This window comes from Lissotriton helveticus, chromosome 6, assembly GCF_964261635.1.
Source record: "Lissotriton helveticus chromosome 6, aLisHel1.1, whole genome shotgun sequence".
Lineage (NCBI taxonomy): Eukaryota > Metazoa > Chordata > Amphibia > Caudata > Salamandridae > Lissotriton > Lissotriton helveticus.
In genome coordinates this window covers 38,676,050-38,703,298 of record NC_136067.1, presented here as the reverse complement: position 1 = coordinate 38,703,298, position 27,249 = coordinate 38,676,050, and the positions used below count along the sequence as shown (strand labels likewise).

The 27,249-nt window shown below is 53.3% G+C and overlaps 1 protein-coding gene across 1 annotated transcript in view; it reads right to left on the bottom strand.

The window, feature by feature from the left end:
• The window catches only part of KIF6 (kinesin family member 6), a 1,617,941-nt gene that overhangs the window by 622,394 nt on the left and 968,298 nt on the right, over positions 1 to 27,249 (bottom strand). The window contains exon 14 of the mRNA XM_078647330.1: positions 5,707 to 5,818. Coding sequence (XP_078503456.1) covers positions 5,707 to 5,818 — 112 coding nt within the window. The remainder of the gene's footprint in view (positions 1 to 5,706; positions 5,819 to 27,249) is intronic.

Here is a 27,249-nt window from a genome sequence, read left to right as displayed (position 1 = left end):
CGCAAATGATCCATTTAGTATATCCTGGTGTTTTCGCTATGCTACGAGCAAGAGCACTCCTGTTACAAACACATTTCTGTTCTACCCGTGGCATCCATCTTAGAACAAGGAAGCCATTTTATATTCCTTGCCCTCACATAGTCAATGGACACGCAATGACCTCTTTGTCATTTAAGGACACGTAGGCTTTAGCCGGCAATTCACCTTGCTAGTGACACGTGCACCTTAGGCCAGCAACGCTGTGGCAGCATGACTCGGCAAGAGCTGCCTCCCCAGCCTGAGGCCAGTCCTGCTATACTGGTTCTCGTGTTCGTTGGTCTGATCATGATTAGGCGGCCGAAGCTGGTAGCCGTGCCCATTTACGACCCACAAACATCTCTTATCCTACTTTTCTATCTTCTGCACCTGGCTCTGCTCCTTTCCTTCTGGGCCTTTATTAGGGGGAGGTAACGAAATTTACGATGAGGCGGTCCGGGTCTTGAATGAGAAGTTGACATGGGATTATGATGGAATAGTGGGAACCCCTCGTTCGTAATGTTTTGACATCAGATATTGATGACGATTCCTGTGCAACGCCAAATATTTATTGTTTAAGATACAAAGGTTTTGGAATGTGCTAACATGTAAAGAAATTTGCCTGAAGCCCAATATTCAGTATATAAGGAACAACCCTCTTTGTACAAATTGAACAGGCTCCTAGATACTGCCCATGTGTAGTTTCTGTGACTTCTGTGTCCCTGCAGTAATAAACCTTTGGTCTTTGACGCCACCATCGAGAAGCCCGTGTTTCTGTTTGTTTGTGCACCGAGACAGGTTGAACTCCGGGGTCTTCGGGTGTTGTCCCTGACACCTCTGGACGGAACCAAAAAGTCCAGAACTCCATTGTATGTCAGTACAACGCGACCTTTTAGATCGCGGTACTTGACATCGCATGTTTTACAACGCAAGTCGTTACAACGACTTGCGTTGGAGGGCGCGGATTTAGGATTTTTTTTTTTATATTAGTTGGTGGTAATTTGCGAATTTCTTGAAAAATGTCAATTTTAGCATTTTTCAAAGTGCCATGTGATGCACACACATGCCCCTAGGGCATGTATGTCCGCCACACGTGCACCCATGCTTATTTCAGGGGTGCAACAGGGTGTCCTTTGGACACCCCTGCACCCTTGAAATTATTTTCAATTTGCGATTCTCAAATTGTGAATCTCAAATTGAGAATAACTTCCCATTCATTCCTATGGGCCTCCTGGCCCATAGAAATGAATGGGAAATTATTCCTTAATTGCGATTCGCAATTTGCTAATCGCAATTAAGGAATTTTAAGAAATCACTAAAAAATAGCGAATTTCTACATACATACCATTTTGCGATTTCTAAATAGCGATTCCTTAAAAAATCGCTATTAAGAAATCACAAAAGGGTATCTTGACACATCTGGCCCTATATCTTATATCCTTCTAATGATACTGCTTTTTGAGTCAGCCCTTGGGCTGCTCATGCTACCAGGGTCGAGACAAGGATGCTTGAGGGAAGTCTGTGCTTTGGATGTGTGTCAGTACAACGCGATCTTTTAGATCGCGGTACTTGACATCGCAGGTTTTACAACGCAAGTCGTTACAACGACTTGCGTTGGAGGGCGCGGATTTAGGAATTTTTTTATTTTATATTCCAACACCAGTCCCCGTAACAGTAGGGAAAGTGTTGGACTATAAAATTAAAACATTCCTTATCCCACAGCGCCATCCAGCGCAAGTCGTAGTAACTACTTGCGTTGTAATAGCTGCGGGGAAAAGGTAGTACGGTGTAAACACCGCGTTGTAAACGACGTTTCCCCTGTGCTTTGCTTCTGCCTCAGTTATGTTATGTTATGTTATAGACATTTATTCGGCGCACAGCTGCCCCAGCAAAGGGGCGTCCTGGCGCCTGACAAGGTAGTCGACACAACACAACTAAAAAAGGCAGCAAACTAAGAAGAAACAGGTTTTAAGGGAATAAAAAAGTCTTGATGGCCCTACGAAACAGAAAAAGATTGTCAGATGCACGTATCTTTAAAGGAAGAGAATTCCAGAGGGCAGCAGCCCGAACTCTAAATGAGCGGCCTCCAGCTCGGCTAAGCTTGAACCGGGGGACAAATGCGAGATCCTGGCCTAAAGATCTCAAAGAGCGGACAGGGACATAAGGCGTCAAAAGATTCGTAAGGATCGGCGCCGAAGGTCCCTTAAAGATTTTATAGGACAAACAGAGTACTTTAAACTCAATCCTCTGCTTGACAGGAAGCCAATGCAGAGACTTCAGAGTACTAGCAGCGGAGCAAAACTTGGGCAGACCAACCACCGCCCTGGCTGCCGCATTTTGCACCCGTTGCAGACGTGTGATTTCAGCTTGATTCACCCCAATCAAGAGAGAACTGGCATAATCCAGCCGAGAGATCACCGTCGCCTGCAGCACCAGTTGCCTGGTGGGGGCATCAAAGAATTTCAGGGCAGGTCTTAATCCTCGCAAAATGCCAAAGCAACTGGCGGCTGTCGGGGTAGGTCCCAATTCCAGAGGCCACCAGATGTCACCCCGTAGTTCCGATTTCTTGCCGATAACCATGATGTCAGTTTTATTAGCGTTCAGCTGGAGATGGTTGGAATTCATCCAGCTGCCAAGCGCCCTCAGCCCGTTCTGGAACCTAGGGGCATCCACGTCAGAGTCCCCGCTGAGCGTGACCGCAAGCTGGGTGTCGTCAGCATATGAGACCATAGTCAGGCCCCACTGTGACGACATCCGCCAGCGGCCTCACATACAGATTGAATAGCGTGGGGCTCAGCCCTACATCCTCCTCGGGGACCTCAACTACCACCTGGAGAACAACAAGGACCGCAACACCACCGCCCTGCTGGAAAACCTCGCCAACCTCGGACTCAAGCAACTGGTCAACACCCCCACCCACTACGCCGGCCACACGCTTGATCCCGTCTTCTCTTCCAGCAAGTACATCACCTTCAGCCACGCCACCGGACTCCACTGGACCGACCACAGCTTCGTCCACTTCAGCTTCAAAAGATCCACGACCCACCACCACCCGCAACAGGTACCTCACAGGAATTGGAGCAAGATCACCGCAGACCAGCTCACCACCTCCCTCAGCCAGAGCCCACCCGCCAACACAACGGACCCCAACGAAGCAGCCCACAACTTCACACAGTGGCTGACCGCCTGCGCCGACGACCTCGCGCCACTAAAGAACCCTCCCAGCAGACCCAGAAGCAAGAAGGCATCCTGGTTCACCGACGACCTCAAGGACTCCAAGAAGACCTGCCGCACCCTCGAGAAAGCCTGGCTCCTCGACGGGACCACCGACAACATGACTGCCCTCAAACACGCTACCCGCAAGCACCACCAGCTCATCCGCACCACCAAGAAGAAATCCCTGAAGGAACAACTGGACAACAACGCCCACGACAGCAAAGAGCTCTTCACTATCGTCAAGGAGTTCTCCAACCCCAGCACCGGCACCAACGACATCACTCCGTCACAAGACCTCTGCAACTCCCTTGCCTCGTTCTTCCACCGCAAGATCGCCGACATCCACAACAGCTTTGGCGCCCCACCCACGCACCCAACAGTTGAACCAACGCCCCCCACTGCCACCCTTCGCACCTGGACCACGGTGACCACCGAAGACACAGCCCGCACGATGAACACCATCCACTCCGGATCATCGACCGACCCCTGCCCACACCACGTCTTCAACAAGGCCGACTCCACCATCACACCCCAACTCCGGAACATCATCAACGCCTCCTTCAACACCGCCACCTTCCCGGAGAGCTGGAAGCACGCCGAGATCAGTGCCCTCCTAAAGAAACCTACAGCGGACCCCACCGATCTCAAAAACGTCCGCCCCATCTCGCTCCTCCCTTTTCCTGCTAAAGTCATCGAGAAGATCGTCAACAGACAGCTGACCGCCTTCCTCGAGACGAACGGATCCCTCGACCCCTCGCAGTCCGGCTTCAGAGCCAACCACAGCACCGAGACCGCCCTCATCGCAGCCACCGACGACATCCGGACCCTGCTCGACAAGGGGGAAACAGTGGCCCTCATCCTCCTGGACCTCTCCGCTGCGTTCGACACGGTCTGCCACCGCACCCTAGTCCAGCGCCTCAGCAACATCGGCATCCAAGAGAAGGTACTGGAGTGGATCATCTCGTTCCTCGCCGGAAGAACACAAAGAGTCCGCCTCCCCCCGTTTCGCTCTGAGGCCACCGAAGTCATCTGCGGCGTCCCGCAAGGATCTTCACTCAGCCCCACTCTCTTCAACATCTACATGAAACCTCTCGCAGCCATCGCACGCCAGCACAACCTCAACATCATCTCTTACGCCGACGACACCCAGCTGATCCTCTCCCTCACCAGAGACCCCGACACCGCCAGAACCTGCCTACACGAAGGGATGAAAGACGTCGCCGAGTGGATGAAGGACAGCCGCCTGAAACTGAACTCGGACAAGACGGAAGTCCTCATCCTGGGATCTTCGCCCTCCGCCTGGGACGACTCCTGGTGGCCCCCAGCCCTGGGCACCGCACCCAAGCCAACCGACCACGCACGCAACCTGGGCTTCATCCTGGACCCCTCCCTCTCGATGACCAGACAAGTCAACGCCGTCTCCTCATCGTGCTTCAACACCCTGCGTATGCTTCGCAAGATCTTCCGCTGGATCCCGACCGAGACCAGGAAGACTGTCACCCAGGCACTCGTCACCAGCCGACTGGACTACGGAAACGCCCTCTACGCCGGAACCACAGCCAAGCTACAGAAAAGACTCCAGCGCATCCAGAACGCCTCCGCCCGACTCATCCTGGATGTCCCCCGACGCAGCCACATCTCCAGCCACCTGAGGAACCTGCACTGGCTCCCCGTCGACAAGAGGATCACCTTCAGGCTCCTCACCCATGCACACAAGTCTCTCCACGACCTGGGCCCCAAGTACCTCAACGACTGCCTGACCTTCTACACGCCCACCCGCCAGCTACGGTCCACCAGCCTCGCCCTCGCAGCCGTACCACACATCCGAAGAGCCACCGCCGGAGGAAGATCCTTCTCTTACCTGGCTGCCAAGACTTGGAACTCCCTCCCCATCCACCTTCGGCTGACCCAGGACCATCTCGCCTTCGGGAAACAACTCAAGACCTGGCTGTTCGAGCAGTAGCATACCCCTCCCCCCAAGCGCCTTGAGACCCACCCGGGTGAGTAGTGCGCTATACAAATGGCATGATTGATTGATTGATCAGCGAGGACCCCTGGGGGACCCCCTGGTCCAGCGGATGGAATTTGGACTGATGGGGAGGAATGGCTACGCAAAAAGTACGATCGGCAAGAAAAGAACGGAACCACTGGAGGGCGGTCAGGTGTCAGTCTGCCAGAAGGATTCCTTGCATCACTGTGTTCAGGTGATTCTATAAGTGTCGCCCCCTCCAGGCGGTTCAGGACACCTGCTGTGTCCACTCAGTGGTTTAGCCGCTGGCAAAAAAATTGTAATCAAAGCTTTGTCATTTGTTCCAGTGCAAAGGTCACTAAACGGCAACAAGCACATGCAACAGCAAGCAATAACAAGAGCAGACAGAGCATTTCACTGAGAGAAGCCTTCTTTCTAAGCACTATTCTGCATCTGGCAGAGAGCGGTGGTGTCCACCCCCAGCTGCAGGTTCCACTCAGACTCACCTCTGCTTCAGCAGCTGCTTGTTGTCTTCAATGGTGACACTGTCTGCACAGTCTCTCTTGAAGGTCTCGAAGGCCTCCTGTCTTCCCAGGGACATTTCCCCTGCTCTGGTTCCTGCAGGGAGAAGAAATAAAACACATCAGGAAATACAAAGCACATTGTTTTCTGCTCGACATCTTGTGAAGTCAGCCTGGTATGTTGCTGCATCAATAGTTTCTTTGGTAGAGTGTCTTAACTCACCCTGAGGATGTACAAGGCTTTTGCCCTATTTGTTGATCTACATTCCCATCAGGATTAATAAAATGTTGCGAAGCGTGCCTAGAGGACCACCAAGAGGCGCCTTGAAGGCCAGTTACACCCCTCCTCTCCCAGCTACAACTCTCCCCTCACAAACCAAACTATATCCCTAGCATTCACCTTCAGTAGCATCGGTTGAGGGGTTCAGTGTAATGCTACCACTGGCTCCACCGCGGTCGTTGTAACTCATCTCACCTTGGGGTGACCCCAGTGCTTAATTTGTAATAAAAAAAATGCTACTGCTGTCATCAGGAGGCCACTGCAGCTAGCACAACGCAGTGCCTCTCAATGGGCATACACATCTAACAACCATTGACAAAGCCAATAATACTGGCTTGTTGTAAATGCAATACTTGCTGTGCTGGATTATATATCTGGATGTAATGACAGAAGTAGCAAAATACCAGTAGTGCGTCACACTATGCTAGGCACAGATTTTCAGAATAAATGCTTTTTTTAGCCACGCCCATAATCACATCGGATACGCCCCTTTGAGACACCCCCCCCCTCACACACACAGTTTTTTCATCCCACTTAAAGCCCTGGTCATCCATAACTTCATGTGACCAGCGCGCGCTCCCGTTACTCAAAGATGAATAGAAAGCACTGGGTATGAATACAGAGGCGCCTAGAAGGGATGTACGGTGTAGAGGCGCTTTATAAACACACCCACTGACTCGAGAGGGTGCGAGGCTAGGGGTTCCTTCTGCAGACGGGCTCGCGCTGTCAGGGGCCCCGGCTGCTTGTATACTTTGCACCCCACAGCCTTCCCGTGGGGCTGCTCCGGCCTAGCGGCTGGAAGCAGACCCTGCATTTCTTGGCACGGAGCAGGCCTTACATCCCGAGGCTGACGTCACGGACAGCAGAGGGCCGCTCACCCTGCACATCCCTGCAGCTGGCCTCTCACCAGCACATCTGAAAGTCATGCAGCAATTACCGTCGATAAAAATAACGGGCGAGGAATGCTTCGGAGGGCGAAACATGTGGGTCCGAGCCAGCCCCGCCAATAACAAACCCAGAGGGGGCGGCCATCTGGACTGCACCAACAGGAAGGAGGGGGGGGGGCTGGCTCCTGTGTGCAGATGGAGAGACTAGAACCTGCGGCCCCGGGGTCCACGGCCGGGCAGTGGGTCCAAGCCCAGGAGCCTGTTCCAGGGGGGCTGGGGCGGAGTCCACTGCTGGCCACGCAGGCCTTCATGTTCTTACTCTGGTCTGTTCCAGGAGGGCTGGGGCGGAGTCCACTGCTGGCCACGCAGGCCTTCATGTTCTTACTCTGGTCTGTTCCAGGAGGGCTGGGGCGGAGTCCACTGCTGGCCACACAGGCCTTCATGTGTCTACTCCAGCCTGTTCCAGGAGGGCTGGGGCGGAGTCCACTGCTGGCCACACAGGCCTTCATGTGTCTACTCCGGCCTGTTCCAGGAGGGCTGGGGCGGAGTCCACTGCTGGCCACACAGGCCTTCATGTGTCTACTCCGGCCTGTTCCAGGGGGGCTGGGGCGGAGTCCACTGCTGGCCACACAGGTCTTCATGTTCTTACTCCGGCCTGTTCCAGGAGGGCTGGGGCGGAGTCCACTGCTGGCCACACAGGCCTTCATGTGTCTACTACGGCCTGTTCCAGGAGGGCTGGGGCGGAGTCCACTGCTGGCCACAGAGGCCTTCATGTTCTTACTCTGGTCTGTTCCAGGAGGGCTGGGGCGGAGTCCACTGCTGGCCACACAGGCCTTCATGTGTCTACTCCGGCCAGTTCCAGGAGGGCTGGGGCGGAGTCCACTGCTGGCCACACAGGCCTTCATGTGTCTACTCCAGCCTGTTCCAGGGGGGCTGGGCCGGAGTCCACTGCTGGCCACACAGGCCTTCATGTCTCTACTCCAGCCTGTTCCAGGAGGGCTGGGGCGGAGTCCACTGCTGGCCACACAGGCCTTCATGTGTCTACTCCGGCCTGTTCCAGGAGGGCTGGGGCGGAGTCCACTGCTGGCCACACAGGCCTTCATGTTCTTACTCCGGCCTGTTCCAGGAGGGCTGGGGCGGAGTCCACTGCTGGCCACACAGGCCTTCATGTGTCTACTCTGGTCTGTTCCAGGAGGGCTGGGGCGGAGTCCACTGCTGGCCACACTGTCCTTCATGTGTCTACTCCAGCCTGTTCCAGGAGGGCTGGGGCGGAGTCCACTGCCGGCCACACAGGCCTTCATGTTCTTACTCCGGCCTGTTCCAGGAGGGCTGGGGCGGAGTCCACTGCTGGCCACACTGTCCTTCATGTGTCTACTCCAGCCTGTTCCAGGAGGGCTGGGGCGGAGTCCACTCCTGGCCACACAGGCCTTCATGTCTCTACTCCGGCCTGTTCCAGGAGGGCTGGGGCGGAGTCCACTGCTGCCCACATAGGCCTTCATGTGTCTACTCCGGCCTGTTCCAGGGGGGCTGGGGCGGAGTCCACTGCTGGCCACACAGGCCTTCATGTGTCTACTCTGGCCTGTTCCAGGAGGGCTGGGGCGGAGTCCACTCCTGGCCACACAGGCCTTCATGTCTCTACTCCGGCCTGTTCCAGGAGGGCTGGGGCGGAGTCCACTGCTGCCCACATAGGCCTTCATGTCTCTACTCTGGCCTGCTCCAGGAGGGCTGGGGCGGAGTCCACTGCTGGCCACACAGGCCTTCATGTTCTTACTCCGGCCTGTTCCAGGAGGGCTGGGGCGGAGTCCACTGCTGGCCACACAGGCCTTCATGTGTCTACTCCGGCCTGTTCCAGGAGGGCTGGGGCGGAGTCCACTGCTGGCCACACAGGCCTTCATGTGTCTACTCCGGCCTGTTCCAGGAGGGTTGGGGCGGAGTCCACTGCTGGCCACACAGGCCTTCATGTGTCTACTCCGGCCTGTTCCAGGAGGGCTGGGGCGGAGTCCACTGCTGGCCACACAGGCCTTCATGTGTCTACTCTGGCCTGTTCCAGGGGGGCTGGGGCGGAGTCCACTGCTGGCCACACAGGCCTTCATTGTCTTACTCCGGCCTGTTCCAGGGGGGCTGGGGCGGAGTCCACTGCTGGCCACACAGGCCTTCATGTGTCTACTCTGGCCTGTTCCAGGAGGGCTGGGGCGGAGTCCACTCCTGGCCACACAGGCCTTCATGTTCTTACTCCGGCCTGTTCCAGGAGGGTTGGGGCGGAGTCCACTGCTGGCCACACAGGCCTTCATGTGTCTACTCCGGCCTGTTCCAGGAGGGTTGGGGCGGAGTCCACTGCTGCCCACACAGGCCTTCATGTGTCTACTCCGGCCTGTTCCAGGAGGGCTGGGGCGGAGTCCACTGCTGGCCACACAGGCCTTCATGTTCTTACTCTGGCCGGTTCCAGGGGGGCTGGGGCGGAGTCCACTGCTGGCCACACAGGCCTTCATGTGTCTACTCCGGCCTGTTCCAGGAGGGCTGGGGCGGAGTCCACTGCTGGCCACACAGGCCTTCATGTTCTTACTCCGGCCTGTTCCAGGAGGGCTGGGGCGGAGTCCACTGCTGGCCACACAGGCCTTCATGTGTCTACTCCGGCCTGTTCCAGGAGGGCTGGGGCGGAGTCCACTGCTGGCCACACAGGCCTTCATGTGTCTACTCCGGCCTGTTCCAGGAGGGCTGGGGCGGAGTCCACTGCTGGCCACACAGGCCTTCATGTGTCTACTCTGGTCTGTTCCAGGAGGGCTGGGGCGGAGTCCACTGCTGGCCACATAGGCCTTCATGTGTCTACTCCGGCCTGTTCCAGGAGGGTTGGGGCGGAGTCCACTGCTGCCCACACAGGCCTTCATGTGTCTACTCCGGCCTGTTCCAGGAGGGCTGGGGCGGAGTCCACTGCTGGCCACACAGGCCTTCATGTCTCTACTCCGGCCTGTTCCAGGGGGGCTGGGGCGGAGTCCACTGCTGGCCACACAGGCCTTCATGTGTCTACTCTGGCCTGTTCCAGGGGGGCTGGGGCGGAGTCCACTGCTGGCCACACAGGCCTTCATGTGTCTACTCCGGCCTGTTCCAGGAGGGCTGGGGCGGAGTCCACTGCTGGCCACACAGGCCTTCATGTTCTTACTCTGGTCTGTTCCAGGAGGGTTGGGGCGGAGTCCACTGCTGGCCACACAGGCCTTCATGTCTCTACTCCGGCCTGTTCCAGGGGGGCTGGGGCGGAGTCCACTGCTGGCCACACAGGCCTTCATGTGTCTACTCCAGCCTGTTCCAGGAGGGCTGGGGCGGAGTCCACTGCTGGCCACACAGGCCTTCATGTTCTTACTCTGGTCTGTTCCAGGAGGGCTGGGGCGGAGTCCACTGCCGGCCACACAGGCCTTCATGTGTCTACTCCAGCCTGTTCCAGGAGGGCTGGGGCGGAGTCCCACCGCTGGCCACACAGGCCTTCATGTTCTTACTCTGGTCTGTTCCAGGAGGGCTGGGGCGGAGTCCACTGCTGGCCACACAGGCCTTCATGTTCTTACTCCAGCCTGTTCCAGGGGGGCTGGGGCGGAGTCCACTGCCGGCCACACAGGCCTTCATGTGTCTACTCTGGCCTGTTCCAGGGGGTCTGGGGCGGAGTCCACTGCTGGCCACACAGGCCTTCATGTGTCTACTCCGGCCTGTTCCAGAGGGGCTGGGGCAGAGTCCACTGTTGGCCACACAGGCCTTCATGTGTCTACTCCGGCCTGTTCCAGGAGGGCTGGGGCGGAGTCCACTGCTGGCCACACAGGCCTTCATGTGTGTACTCTGGTCTGTTCCAGGGGGGCTGGGGCGGAGTCCACTGCTGGCCACACAGGCCTTCATGTGTCTACTCCGGCCTGTTCCAGGAGGGCTGGGGCGGAGTCCACTGCTGGCCACACAGGCCTTCATGTTCTTACTCCGGCCTGTTCCAGGAGGGTTGGGGCGGAGTCCACTACTGGCCACACAGGCCTTCATGTTCTTACTCCGGCCTGTTCCAGGAGGGCTGGGGCGGAGTCCACTGCTGGCCACACAGGCCTTCATGTGTCTACTCTGGCCTGTTCCAGGAGGGCTGGGGCGGAGTCCACTGCTGCCCACACAGGCTTTCATGTGTCTACTCTGGCCTGTTCCAGGAGGGCTGGGGCGGAGTCCACTGCTGGCCACACAGGCCTTCATGTGTCTACTCTGGCCTGTTCCAGGAGGGCTGGGGTGGAGTCCACTGCTGGCCACACAGGCCTTCATGTTCTTACTCTGGTCTGTTCCAGGAGGGCTGGGGCGGAGTCCACTGCTGGCCACACAGGCCTTCATGTGTCTACTCCGGCCTGTTCCAGGAGGGCTGGGGCGGAGTCCACTGCTGGCCACACAGGCCTTCATGTTCTTACTCCGGCCTGTTCCAGGAGGGTTGGGGCGGAGTCCCACTGCTGGCCACACAGGCCTTCATGTGTCTACTCTGCTCTGTTCCAGGAGGGCTGGGGCGGAGTCCACTGCTGGCCACACAGGCCTTCATGTGTCTACTCCGGCCTGTTCCTGGAGGGCTGGGGCGGAGTCCACTGCTGGCCACACAGGCCTTCATGTTCTTACTCTGGCCTGTTCCAGGGGGGCTGGGGCGGAGTCCACTGCTGGCCACACAGGCCTTCATGTCTCTACTCCGGCCTGTTCCAGGAGGGCTGGGGCGTAGTCCACTGCTGGCCACACAGGCCTTCATGTTCTTACTCCGGCCTGTTCCAGGAGGGCTGGGGCGGAGTCCACTGCCGGCCACACAGGCCTTCATGTTCTTACTCCGGCCTGTTCCAGGGGGGCTGGGGCGGAGTCCACTGCTGGCCACACAGGCCTTCATGTCTCTACTCCGGCCTGTTCCAGGAGGGCTGGGGCGGAGTCCACTGCTGGCCACACAGGCCTTCATGTTCTTACTCCGGCCTGTTCCAGGGGGGCTGGGGCGGAGTCCCACTGCTGGCCACACAGGCCTTCATGTGTCTACTCCAGCCTGTTCCAGGAGGGCTGGGGCGGAGTCCACTGCTGGCCACACAGGCCTTCATGTGTCTACTCCGGCCTGTTCCAGGGGGGCTGGGGCGGAGTCCACTGCTGGCCACACAGGCCTTCATGTTCTTACTCTGGTCTGTTCCAGGAGGGCTGGGGCGGAGTCCACTGCTGGCCACACAGGCCTTCATGTGTCTACTCCAGCCTGTTCCAGGAGGGCTGGGGCGGAGTCCACTGCTGGCCACACAGGCCTTCATGTGTCTACTCCGGCCTGTTCCAGGAGGGCTGGGGCGGAGTCCACTCCTGGCCACACAGGCCTTCATGTCTCTACTCCGGCCTGTTCCAGAAGGGCTGGGGCGGAGTCCACTGCTGGCCACACAGGCCTTCATGTTCTTACTCCGGCCTGTTCCAGGAGGGCTGGGGCGGAGTCCACTGCTGGCCACACAGGCCTTCATGTTCTTACTCCAGCCTGTTCCAGGAGGGCTGGGGCGGAGTCCACTGCCGGCCACACAGGCCTTCATGTTCTTACTCCGGCCTGTTCCAGGGGGGCTGGGGCGGAGTCCACTGCTGCCCACACAGGCCTTCATGTTCTTACTCCGGCCTGTTCCAGGGGGGCTGGGGCGGAGTCCACTGCTGCCCACACAGGCCTTCATGTGTCTACTCCGGCCTGTTCCAGGAGGGCTGGGGCGGAGTCCACTGCTGGCCACACAGGTCTTCATGTTCTTACTCTGGCCTGCTCCAGGAGGGCTGGGGCGGAGTCCACTGCTGCCCACACAGGCCTTCATGTGTCTACTCCGGCCTGTTCCAGGGGGGCTGGGGCGGAGTCCACTGCTGGCCACACAGGCCTTCATGTGTCTACTCCGGCCTGTTCCAGGAGGGTTGGGGCGGAGTCCACTGCTGGCCACACAGGCCTTCATGTGTCTACTCCGGCCTGTTCCAGGAGGGCTGGGGCGGAGTCCACTGCTGGCCACACAGGACTTCATGTGTCCAGGAGGGCTGGGGCGGAGTCCACTGCTGCCACACAGGCCTTCATGTTCTTACTCCGGCCTGTTCCAGGAGGGCTGGGGCGGAGTCCACTGCTGGCCACACAGGCCTTCATGTTCTTACTCCGGCCTGTTCCAGGAGGGCTGGGGCGGAGTCCCACTGCTGGCCACACAGGCCTTCATGTGTCTACTCTGGCCTGTTCCAGGAGGGCTGGTGTGGTAAATAAATAAATAATACCTCTCTTTTTGACTAGACATATATCATAACAGATAGCTCAATAAATAAGAGTCAAGATTCGAGGTAGTAGGAGTTTTGCAGGTTTAATACAGCATAAGGACAGGAACAGGACAACCTGCATAGGAATAGGACGGCAGGGCCCAGCAGCTGCTGGGGCTCGGTCTGGGATGAGCGCGCTCACTTTTAATAACAATACATGAGCATATATACATAACGCAAACACATAGCATTACATTGCAGTAGGCGTAGCAGTGGGTGGAGCAGAAGGCGTGACGCGTAGCAGTCGCGAAAGATAAGGGGGAAAAGAGGTGTAACAGGCCGTATACATAGACATGTGATGCAAACGTAACAGAATATGTCATGAATGGGGCGGAAACCATGGAGGGGGCTACCTAAGGAGCCGGGACCTCTAACCTGATGGTGCGCGCAAACTAGCAATGACGTATCACTAGGAGAAGCTGGGGGCTATGAACTCTGTGCTAGGAGCAGAGACTGAAGTCTGGAGAGTCAGGGCGACATGTACCTAAACAGTATCTAGTATCTGATGTTTAGAGAACATGTTGATATAAACTAGAAGTCAGGAGGGGAAAGGCTGACTTGATTCTAAGACTGGACCATGCATTATTCTACATGTAGTGCGTGATGAAGAATATTAAATGACCATTAAATGCAGTATTTCTCTAACGTGGAGACGTGAAGGCTAGACAATGACGGAAACTATTGATGCAGTTCAGTAGCTTAGGAATGCAGAGAAGGAGGACTGAACTGATAACTGGAACTATAACATACTTTTGGCAGACTCAGAGGCTGAGCCAGGCTGGGCCGGGCACTGCGAGGCAGGAAGTAAGTGAAGGGTCGAGGATACAGGTGGGGGCTGTATCGCTCCTCAGCGAGGCTTCAGGAGACAGGAGCTGAATCTGGTGTCCAGGCCCCTTTGAGGCCTAGAAACGGGGACTTTATAATAGAATAACGTGCACACTGAGAAACGTGGCAACGTAGCTTTACATAGGCCTGATATTCGTAGTATTCACGAGGACTGGAAACTGGCATACTAGAGGTGGACACAACTATAATTGCGTCATTAATCGAACATGGGGAATGCTTATGCATATTTAATCATGCACATATAACATATGATGGATGACACGTAGGGACACAGAACATGGCAAAATTGACTTTTCCACATTCCCTCCTTGTCACTACGTTTCCATCAGGAAACATCAATTTTCATGATACCGTCTATCATTTCATACAGTATCATTTGCTCGTCTCGAATTATCCTGGAACGGGATTTAGAACGGGGCTTGGGACTAGGAATACAAGAGGTAGCACAAATGCCGCAAATCGCAGGGCCACATTGTATACAGAGGCAGCAGCTGAATATGATCGCTACTGCAATACCTAGAAAGGACAATATTTTCCATCCCCATGCGGAAATTATATTCCAGAACCAACCGGACCATGTCCAGGTGCCTGGATCTTGGTGTATCAGATGGGCAATTTTATGGAGTCTGGTTATAGCTGAATAAACAGACGGCGCGTTATTTGGAATGAAAATGCAGCAACTAGATCCGATGACTCTACAGGCCCCGCCCCTATCGGCCAGTATGACGTCAAGGACGAGACGATTCTGTAAAACGACAAATCTCATAGCAGATTGCTCTTCGGTTAAGTTACCTAGAGCAGAAGCAGTCTCATTGACTACTGCTTCGAGGGTTCTGGTTAACCTACGGATCAGTTTACTATTCTGGATAGGTCCTATAAAGAAAAAGAAACCTTTGTTGAAATCTGTATACTGTTCTAGAGCAGTTTCAGTATAATCGACAATTGGGGACTCCCTTCTATGTCTAACGTGTACTAGATGTGTATTTCTATGATAATCAGGTGGGGCTAGGAAAACTGGTGGCAGTAGGAAGGCAATGTAACAGGTTCCCTCCCAATCGAGGGGCAGACGAACATATGCGGTTTGACCACAAATAAAATAAGAATGACGTGAAGCTTTGAAAATAGATTTCCCACTGTCACTATACTTGACAATAGTAGTACAATCACTATGTCCTACGTGTATGGAACCCTTATTTCGGACACATAATTCGCCTTTGACTGGTAGTACTGAAATAGCAGGTAAGTCTGGAGTAGTATCAGACTGAACATTCAAGACCATGAAATTCGATGAATAATTACCTAAATTATACACTTCATTTTCTAGATCTAAACCTGTTCTGTGGGGAAGACCTTGCTTGTCTGGAAAACATGTATTGTTAAGAAAAGATATATCTGTTGAGGATGACGTTAACGTGGACCATGCTCCACACGAACCATTATGTGAAAATGGATAAGGAAAAAGTGGCAGAACTCCCTTCGGTGTCTGGAAAGGGGGGAGTCGACCACACACCCAACAATTAGTGGCATTGCTGGTCTGGTGTGAGTAATGTAACATGCGGATAAATGAGTTATTTCGCATGGCGAGGCGGTAAGAGAGTTCATGAGGAGGCAGATCACTAAACGTGTGCTCTACTGTAGCATTAGCAGACTTATTTACATGAAGAACTGGGAAATACAGGTAGAATGCATAACTGGTGCAGGAAATCATAAGGCTGAGAAATAATATGAAACATAGAAAAACGATACATCGGATTGAGTTTTGACTAACTCTCTCACTATGGGGGTCTATTTTATACATGTCAGAAACAGTCTAACCGTTTCACCTAGGGGAGGACTTAGACAATCAAACTGACTGACTTATTTTACTAGACCGGAGTTTTAGCTTGTACTCCTGTTGTGGAGTTTTCTCTATCAGGGGAGGGGTTGTAGCAATGTCTTTTGCGGGACAGTCCTTGAGAACAATGCTTTGGCAATCCTTCAAATCCTGGGAAATGTTCTTTAAGACGGGTTTCAGTCCATTAAAAAGTTTGACATGAGAAAGGTGTACCCAGCCTTTGCGTCCTTCCAACTTCACGGCTGTACGGGTGGTGAGGAGGACCTGTCGGGGCTCTTTCCAACGAGGCTCCAGCGGACTTGATCTGTCAAAGTTGCGGACCATCACCATGGATCCTGGAACGATTTCATGCGGTGCCACCTCGGTATTGTCTGGAAATGCGGCGGCAACCTGTGAACGACATGAGTTGAGGGCAGACATCAAGGAAGCTAGGTAATCTGTCAGCATATTACTTGAAACATCGGTAATACTTCGGGGTCTAGGAGTACCCCACATATTAGGGGGGCGGCCGAAAACGACCTCATACGGGGACAGACCTGATCTGGAATGTGCGACCATGCGCATATAAAATAAAGCGACTGGCAGAGCTACTAGCCAGTCCACACCTTTTTCTTTACACACTTTTGCAATACGGATTTTCAGAGTCTGGTTATGTCTTTCTACGAGACCGGCTGCTTCAGGATGGCGTACACAATGAAACTTCCACTGGTACCCTAACAACAGGGAAACATGCTTCATGAGTTCAGATGAGAATGGCTGGCCGTTATCAGAATATACGACTCTAGGGAGTCCATAACGAGGGAAGAACTCACGAACCAACTGCTTGGCAGTGGTCGCGGCTGTGTAATCTGGGACTGGATATGCTTCTGTCCACCTGGACAAAGCGCATACAACTACAAGGACATACTTGAAACCTCGACATCGCTCCATCTGAATATAATCCATCTGGAGGACTTCAAAAGGGTGGTCAGGGGGCTGGAATCCACCTTGTTCCACCGGGACACTTTTACCTGGATTAAACTGACAACATATCATACAGGTACGGACTTTGTGCTTGGCTGCAGCTCGTAAATGCTTGTTGAACCAAATGTTCTGGATACTGTCTAACATAGCTTTTTCTCCTAAATGTGCTGGACTATGTGCGGTATTAATAATGACTTGAACCATAGAGTCGGGGAGAAACCATGTGGCTCTACCCTTTGTTAACCATCCTTGATCTGTCTGGACCCCTCCTTGTTCGGACCATTTCTTGATTTCTTCGGGAGTAGCGTGTAACTGTATGTCTATGACATCTTGTGTAGGGTCCTTAACTGTCATGCATGTAATCGGATCTGGAGTGTGTGTCTGATTAACTGGAATGTCTAGAGTCTGTGCTGTAAGCTTGGCTGTGCGATCTGCTAGATCATTACCTTGGGAAATAATGTCAGTAACTTTCGTATGTGCTTTGCACTTCATGATAGCGATAGATGTCGGCAAGTGTATGGCATCTAACAGAGCTTGAATAAGGAGACCATGCTGAATCTTGGTTCCATGAGAAGTCATGAAACCTCTCTCCTGCCAGAGCACTCCGAAGTCGTGTACAACTCCAAATGCGTAGCGTGAATCTGTGTAAACATTAACTTTCAAGTTCTTGGCGTGTATGCAGGCTTGTGTCAGAGCAACTAGCTCTGCTGCTTGAGCGGACAGAGTATCAATACGGTGTGTTTCAATAACTTCAGTGTCAGTAGTCACTGCATATGCGGCGCCTAGTTCTCCTGTACTAGTTCTCATACATGAACCATCCACATAAAGTGTCAGGTCGGGGTCTGGTAGCGGAGTATCTGTCAGATCTTGTCTTGGCTTTGTCGTAATGTTAACTACTTCCACACAGTCATGTGTGGCAGGATTTGAATTAACTGATGGTAACAGTGTAGCAGGATTCAGGATGTTGCAGCGTCTGATTTCTATGTGTGGCTGGAACAGTGTCAATTCATAACCTGTTAAACGTGCAATTGTCAAGTGCTGAGTTTGTGTTCGGTTTAAAAGAACTTCCACGGAATGTGGAACTTGTACTGTCAAGGTATGTCCTAAGACTATGGAATCACTTTGTCTGATAGCTAGTGCTGTGGCTGCAACTGACTTGAGGCACGCAGGCAGAGCCTGGGCTACAGGATCTAATGTGCTCGAAAAATAAGCACAGGGCTTGTATTGTCCTGCTTGATCTTGTGTGAGAACAGATAATGCTGTACCTTCACGTTCAGTAATGAAAAGTGTAAAAGGCTTACTGTAGTTCGGTGTCGCTAGAACTGGAGCTTGGCATAGGGCTTTCTTTAACTCATTGAAACTAAGTGTATGTTCAGATGTCCAAGGGAGGACAGTCGTTACGGCTGCCTCCTGTGTCGTTAACTGTATCAGTGGCTTGGCTAGAAATGCATACTGGGGAATCCATTGTCTGCAGTAAGAAGTAAGGCCGATAAAAGCACGTACCTCCTTCTGGGTCTTGGGCTGAGGAAGACTCGCTATTAACTGGATACGGTCTGGTGTCAACTGCCTACCCCTCTTGGACAGTAAGTGTCCTAAGTAGACCACTTGCTGGACACAGAATTGAAGCTTAGAAGGGGACACCTTGTGCCCCATCTCGGCTAGAAAATACAAGACTGTAAGGGATGCTCGCTCGCAAGCACGTTCAGAACGGGCTGTGATCAGTAGATCATCGACATACTGGAGCAGGGCAGTGTCAGTTGGCATGTGAATGTTGTCTAGTTGTCTCTTGAGTGCTTGACTGTAAATACTAGGACTTTCTGTGAAACCTTGAGGAGCTCGTGTAAACATATAGCTCCTTCCATTTAAACAAAATCCGAAAAGGAACTGGCTGTCTGGATGAATAGGAACACTGAAAAATGCGTTCTTGAGGTCTATGACAGTGAAGAACGTGGCTTCGGAATCAATGGCGGTTAATAGGGAAGAGATGTCTGGGACAACTGGGTACTGCGGAATAATACATTTATTAAGCTCTCGTAGGTCAATCACTAATCGATATACTGGGGGTGCATTTGGATCAGTACGTTTCATGACTGGAATGATCGGAGAATTACATACATTGGAGTCAGTTTCTACAACCACTCCTTGAGCCATGAGCTCGTCAATAATTTTGGATAAGGCTGCTACAGCCTCTGGTGGCAATCTGTACTGTCTGATTCGTGGTAACACTACACCTGGCTTGAGAGTCACACGATAGGGTGTGATTTGCATGTAACCTACATCAGTTGGACCTTGCGCCCATAAGTGCTGTGGAACATTAGACAGTCTTGAATCAAAATCTCGTAATACATAGTGACCCTTAAAGTCACGTAGGAACAATCGTATTCCCTCTGGGGAACAGCATATAACTGCACCTAACTCTTTCAGTGTCTTAATGCCTAATAGGTTTTCTGGACATGACTTAGTAAGTAACAGATCAGTAGTGCGGGACAATGGACCTACTTCTAGAGTAACTGGCTTTGAAATCTCATTTACGATAGGTTTTCCTGAAAATCCAAGGGAAACATTTCTTGAGCCTGAGAGCGGAGCCCCTGGAACTTCGGCGTGACTAATTGTGGTCCTACTTGCCCCTGTATCTTTCCCTAATACTTGACTATGAACATAGGGACCTTCTTGATCTACAGGTATCTCGATGAGAGGCAAGCCTACCTCCCTCTCTAGGCTGTTTCATGAATACTGCTGGTACTCTGGATACTCAGACTGTGCATACTGGTACATCTGCGATGTAACGTGCTGTGTTGCAGCAATAGGCTGCGGCGCGGTAACTGTCTGTGGTGCATTCTGTGGCTGAGGAATCTGTGAAACTTGTTCTTGTCTAGGCGGACGTGGTCTTTCTTTAGTCTTACCAGTAGCTATGTTGTGTTTCAGAACTGCACACTCATTTATAAAATGACCTGGCTGTTTACAATAATTGCAATTCCCTTTAACGGGAGCTGCAGGATGACTGGCTTGATTCGGACCCCTCTTCTGACTGTCTTGAGGAACAGATTGTGCAACTAGTACTTTCATCTTCGTGTCTTTCATACGTTTTCTTTCGTGTTCTTGCTCTTCCCTGATTCTATTCTGGTGGTATTGAAGCATTTGCAACATCTGGGACGGGGTATTAGCTTGCCAGGTACTTTCGACTTTCAGAACTCGATTTTTAATTGGTGGGCTTGAATTCTCGACTAATTTAGTAACAAAAAGGTGAGGGTATGACTCACTACTCGTCTTGAGGCCACTGTTGATACTAAAACACTTTTCAAATCTAGAATAAAAATCACTAATATCCTCATCTTGCTTCTGTTTACAGGCTGAGATTGCATCCCAGTCTTCTTTTCTCGTTGTCAATAATCTAGGTAAAACTTGTATTAATAATTCTGGTAATTCTTTACATTTATCTCCAAGACCGGTACCTGGTACTCGTGCCTTATCTTCGGCTTCTAGAACTGCCCAATCGATCTTTTTCTCTCCCACCTCCCATTCTTTTTCCTTGAGCTTTTCATACACCCCTGCGGGCAGCAGAACCTTTAACATTTTAATTATATCTGGATATGTGTATTCTCCCATACGGAGCATGTCTTTTAATTCTCTATGGAACCCTGCTGGATCTTTGTCATGACAGGGAATTAATTTCTTCATCTCGAGGAGTTCCATCTTTGTAATCGGAGTGTATACAAACACTCGCTGCATTTCGCCACCCGTTCATTTAACTGGGTGGACTTCTCGTAACGGATTCTGTCTTTCCATGTAAAATGGTTTACCTTCTGGAGGTGAGGCATGAGCAAAATGCGGGTTCAGAAACGTTCTATATTTGTGACGCTGTTCTAGAATGACACTAATTAAATCGGTACCTAGACCTTTCCATCTATACTGGAGTAACTCGTTCAGGACATCATGTAACGGACCTGGATCAGAGTGCTGACCCTCATACAATGTGATGAGGTGCTGGATCATATACATACCCACCAGTCGTTGCTCGGCTGGGGGCAGTTTCAGAAGCATTTGTGCCACTATTTCGTCTGGAAAAGTGGTAGAATCAGTAATCCATCGGACTGCTGATCGGGCTAGTTCTTGTTCATGCATGGTACTTAACTCACTGTAACCGATTCGTGATTTCAGAATGTGATCGGTAGCTTGGAACACTTGTTCTAGAGAACCTTGTTCTGGTGCTGGAGAATGAGAAATAGACTTGTGTTCTAGGCGTAAATGGCGATCTGGAAATCTAGATTTTCCTACATACGCTATTCTGGCGGGATTCTCGTCCTCTACCTCTTCAGTATCAGAGTTACTTTCTTTCTCGCTTACTTGTGCTGCTTTACGTTGTTCGTGTATCTTTATTATTTCTCTACGGATTTTCTTGTACATACTCTCCATAGCACCGACGGTCTTGTGCTTACCCTCGGCTATATTATCACTCCACCTTGTCAGGATTTTCATTTCGGCCGGATCTTTAGACGGGTAATCTTGTTCTCTTATTAGACAATTGATCAGAAACTTTAATATCATGAGCTGGATCTCGGCTTTCCTTTGAGACATGGCCTCGCTAATACTTTCTGGATCCTCCCCTGTACGGATGAAACGATATATTCTGTCTAGATCTTCTTTCATATTCGGTAAGGTGACTAGATACTCGGCCACCTTTCTTACGCGGAATGAATATAAAACCATATTATCCTCGCCTGGGACTGGATCATAGCCGCATTCGGCAAGGGATTTTCTTATTTCTGCTACAGTCTGATGTCTGGGCGTACGCTGTGACGCTTGTGCATGTAATTCGGCTAACGTTAAACGCTTGTGTGGCGGCGGGGTTTGAGGAGGACCTCCCCCTGCGGCCCCTAAACTAGAGTCTAGGTCTACTGAGGCTCTTCGTCCTGGCAGAGTGGGAAATGGAAATGCAGGCTGGACTTGTATGGCGGGCTGGACCGGGGGTACCGTAACAGGTACTCCGGTGTCTGGAGGAGCGGGAAGTGCCTGATTTACAGGGACTGGTGGAGCGCGAACAGGATTTGCATATTCTGGGACTGTGTCGTCCAAATAGGACGAAATAAAAATATCAGCTGCGGTCTGTTTGTGACGTAGTTTGGTCGGAACTAATGGTGGCGGGAAATTACTGGATGCCTCTGGGGTCGCTTTTGGCAAGCCCTCGGCAAGGAGAGGATACATACCCCTAATAAGGGCATGCCTCTGTCTGTCTGACTGTTCGACTTTGACTTGTTCAACTATCTCGATTAGTTCTTTTTCTTGTGCTCGTTCTAAGGATTCTCTACTTAATTCTGACTTTCTGATTTCCTTTTCAGTTCTTTTATGAGCTTCTTTGCGCCATAACTCGATGGCATCTTTCTGTGACTGTCTGGCTTTCTTTTTCCATAATGCCTCTTCTACTCGCATGATGCATTCGGCATCCCACGTACCCGATACGGGCCATCTATACTTTTCTTCTAACTGTTTGGTATACTCTACCCATAAATCTAGATACAATATGGCGCTTATGCCATGCTTCTGATACATAAAATGACCTGGACTGTCCCTCGGCGGAACAGGAACTGCTTCTTCTAACAAACCCTTTCTAGTTTTTAACTGACGTAATCTCGAAAAGAGAGACATTGTAAACTTAAATCGGAACACAATACAATACACGAGAAACAATAACAATTTGGAGAACAATTCAGGCATACCACGACATTGGAAATACATTGAACAACATCATAACATAACAGTTCGGACAGAATATTACCTGGAATACTGAGAACAGAAACACAAGAATTTTCTCGAGAACGGAACAGACTAGAGTTACTGGATGCACTGCTGAAACAGTACGGAACATACCGGTCCCATAAAGGGACGCATCAAGACCCGTATCCACCTAGGTGAACACTTCGTTTGTGAGTCTGTGTACCACCAACCCACGGACCAGAGTCAATTTAGATTGACCCTGTCTAGATACTACCCCAGTAATGGTACTCACCGGGCAGCAAGAACGGAAGGCCTCGGATCGGAGGACTGAACTGCCACGACGACGGACGACGAACTTCGGACTTCAGTTACGGGTGGACCTCTGGATACCTCGGACCTTGGACTCTTGGCTTGGGCTCTGGTCGGGACTCGCCGCGTTCCTCCACCGTCTCGTTTGGATGCTGGACCGCCTCCTCCGTCTCCTCCGTGGGCCTGAGGGATACTTGAAGCAGAAATATCTGCCGGTGCACGGTATGGTTCCGTCACGGCTGCAGAGGGTCAGGGGGTCGGCGTGGCTTCACCGACGCGTGGGGAAAGGGCAAGTCCCTGTTCGGGCGCCATTATGTGGTAAATAAATAAATAATACCTCTCTTTTTGACTAGACATATATCATAACAGATAGCTCAATAAATAAGAGTCAAGATTCGAGGTAGTAGGAGTTTTGCAGGTTTAATACAGCATAAGGACAGGAACAGGACAACCTGCATAGGAATAGGACGGCAGGGCCCAGCAGCTGCTGGGGCTCGGTCTGGGATGAGCGCGCTCACTTTTAATAACAATACATGAGCATATATACATAACGCAAACACATAGCATTACATTGCAGTAGGCGTAGCAGTGGGTGGAGCAGAAGGCGTGACGCGTAGCAGTCGCGAAAGATAAGGGGGAAAAGAGGTGTAACAGGGCGTATACATAGACATGTGATGCAAACGTAACAGAATATGTCATGAATGGGGCGGAAACCATGGAGGGGGCTACCTAAGGAGCCGGGACCTCTAACCTGATGGTGCGCGCAAACTAGCAATGACGTATCACTAGGAGAAGCTGGGGGCTATGAACTCTGTGCTAGGAGCAGAGACTGAAGTCTGGAGAGTCAGGGCGACATGTACCTAAACAGTATCTAGTATCTGATGTTTAGAGAACATGTTGATATAAACTAGAAGTCAGGAGGGGAAAGGCTGACTTGATTCTAAGACTGGACCATGCATTATTCTACATGTAGTGCGTGATGAAGAATATTAAATGACCATTAAATGCAGTATTTCTCTAACGTGGAGACGTGAAGGCTAGACAATGACGGAAACTATTGATGCAGTTCAGTAGCTTAGGAATGCAGAGAAGGAGGACTGAACTGATAACTGGAACTATAACATACTTTTGGCAGACTCAGAGGCTGAGCCAGGCTGGGCCGGGCACTGCGAGGCAGGAAGTAAGTGAAGGGTCGAGGATACAGGTGGGGGCTGTATCGCTCCTCAGCGAGGCTTCAGGAGACAGGAGCTGAATCTGGTGTCCAGGCCCCTTTGAGGCCTAGAAACGGGGACTTTATAATAGAATAACGTGCACACTGAGAAACGTGGCAACGTAGCTTTACATAGGCCTGATATTCGTAGTATTCACGAGGACTGGAAACTGGCATACTAGAGGTGGACACAACTATAATTGCGTCATTAATCGAACATGGGGAATGCTTATGCATATTTAATCATGCACATATAACATATGATGGATGACACGTAGGGACACAGAACATGGCAAAATTTACTTTTCCACACTGGGGCGGAGTCCACTGCTGGCCACACAGGCCTTCATGTGTCTACTCTGGCCTGTTCCAGGAGGGCTGGGGCGGAGTCCACTGCTGGCCACACAGGCCTTCATGTTCTTACTCCAGCCTGTTCCAGGAGGGCTGGGGCGGAGTCCCACTGCTGGCCACACAGGCCTTCATGTTCTTACTCTGGTCTGTTCCAGGAGGGCTGGGGCGGAGTCCACTGCTGCCCACACAGGCTTTCATATTCTTACTCCGGCCTGTTCCAGGGGGGCTGGGGCGGAGTCCACTGCTGGCCACACAGGCCTTCATGTGTCTACTCCGGCCTGTTCCAGGAGGGTTGGGGCGGAGTCCACTGCTGGCCACACAGGCCTTCATGTGTCTACTCCGGCCTGTTCCAGGGGGGCTGGGGCGGAGTCCACTGCTGGCCACACAGGCCTTCATGTGTCTACTCTGGCCTGTTCCAGGAGGGCTGGGGCGGAGTCCACTGCTGGCCACACAGGCCTTCATGTGTCTACTCCGGCCTGTTCCAGGAGGGCTGGGGCGGAGTCCACTGCTGGCCACACAGGCCTTCATGTGTCTACTCCGGCCAGTTCCAGGAGGGCTGGGGCGGAGTCCACTGCTGGCCACACAGGCCTTCATGTTCTTACTCCGGCCTGTTCCAGGAGGGCTGGGGCGGAGTCCACTGCTGGCCACACAGGCCTTCATGTGTCTACTCCAGCCTGTTCCAGGAGGGCTGGGGCGGAGTCCACTGCTGGCCACACAGGCCTTCATGTGTCTACTCCAGCCTGTTCCAGGAGGGCTGGGGCGGAGTCCACTGCTGGCCACACAGGCCTTCATGTGTCTACTCCGGCCTGTTCCAGGAGGGCTGAGGCGGAGTCCACTGCTGGCCACACAGGCCTTCATGTTCTTACTCCGGCCTGTTCCAGGGGGGCTGGGGCGGAGTCCACTGCTGGCCACACAGGCCTTCATGTTCTTACTCCGGCCTGTTCCAGGGGGGCTGGGGCGGAGTCCACTGCTGGCCACACAGGCCTTCATGTGTCTACTCCGGCCTGTTCCAGGAGGGCTGAGGCGGAGTCCACTGCTGGCCACACAGGCCTTCATGTTCTTACTCCGGCCTGTTCCAGGGGGGCTGGGGCGGAGTCCACTGCTGGCCACACAGGCCTTCATGTGTTCCAGGGGGGCTGGGGCGGAGTCCACTGCTGCCCACACAGGCCTTCATGTTCTTACTCCGGCCTGTTCCAGGGGGGCTGGGGCGGAGTCCACTGCTGGCCACACAGGCCTTCATGTTCTTACTCCGGCCTGTTCCAGGAGGGCTGGGGCGGAGTCCACTGCTGGCCACACAGGCCTTCATGTGTCTACTCCAGCCTGTTCCAGGAGGGCTGGGGCGGAGTCCACTGCTGGCCACACAGGCCTTCATGTGTCTACTCTGGTCTGTTCCAGGAGGGCTGGGGCGGAGTCCACTGCTGGCCACACAGGCCTTCATGTGTCTACTCTGGTCTGTTCCAGGAGGGCTGGGGCGGAGTCCACTGCTGGCCACACAGGCCTTCATGTGTCTACTCCAGCCTGTTCCAGGAGGGCTGGGGCGGAGTCCACTGCTGGCCACACAGGCCTTCATGTGTCTACTCCGGCCTGTTCCAGGAGGGCTGGGGCGGAGTCCACTGCTGGCCACACAGGCCTTCATGTGTCTACTCCGGCAAGTTCCAGGAGGGCTTGGGCGGAGTCCACTGCTGGCCACACAGGCCTTCATGTGTCTACTCCGGCCTGTTCCAGGAGGGCTGGGGCGGAGTCCACTGCTGGCCACACAGGCCTTCATGTGTCTACTCCGGCCTGTTCCAGGAGGGCTGGGGCGGAGTCCACTGCTGGCCACACAGGCCTTCATGTGTCTACTCCGGCCAGTTCCAGGAGGGCTGGGGCGGAGTCCACTGCTGGCCACACAGGCCTTCATGTGTCTACTCCGGCCTGTTCCAGGAGGGCTGGGGCGGAGTCCACTGCTGGCCACACAGGCCTTCATGTGTCTACTCTGGTCTGTTCCAGGAGGGCTGGGGCGGAGTCCACTGCTGGCCACACAGGCCTCCATGTGTCTACTGCAGCCTGTTCCAGGAGGGCTGGGGCGGAGTCCACTGCTGGCCACACAGGCCTTCATGTTCTTACTCCGGCCTGTTCCAGGAGGGCTGGGGCGGAGTCCCACTGCTGGCCACACAGGCCTTCATGTGTCTACTCTGGCCTGTTCCAGGAGGGCTGGGGCGGAGTCCACTGCTGGCCACACAGGCCTTCATGTGTCTACTCTGGCCTGTTCCAGGAGGGCTGGGGCGGAGTCCACTGCTGGCCACACAGGCCTTCATGTTCTTACTCCGGCCTGTTCCAGGAGGGCTGGGGCGGAGTCCCACTGCTGGCCACACAGGCCTTCATGTTCTTACTCTGGTCTGTTCCAGGAGGGCTGGGGCGGAGTCCACTGCTGCCCACACAGGCTTTCATATTCTTACTCCGGCCTGTTCCAGGGGGGCTGGGGCGGAGTCCACTGCTGGCCACACAGGCCTTCATGTGTCTACTCCGGCCTGTTCCAGGAGGGTTGGGGCGGAGTCCACTGCTGGCCACACAGGCCTTCATGTGTCTACTCCGGCCTGTTCCAGGGGGGCTGGGGCGGAGTCCACTGCTGGCCACACAGGCCTTCATGTGTCTACTCTGGCCTGTTCCAGGAGGGCTGGGGCGGAGTCCACTGCTGGCCACACAGGCCTTCATGTGTCTACTCCGGCCTGTTCCAGGAGGGCTGGGGCGGAGTCCACTGCTGGCCACACAGGCCTTCATGTGTCTACTCCGGCCAGTTCCAGGAGGGCTGGGGCGGAGTCCACTGCTGGCCACACAGGCCTTCATGTTCTTACTCCGGCCTGTTCCAGGAGGGCTGGGGCGGAGTCCA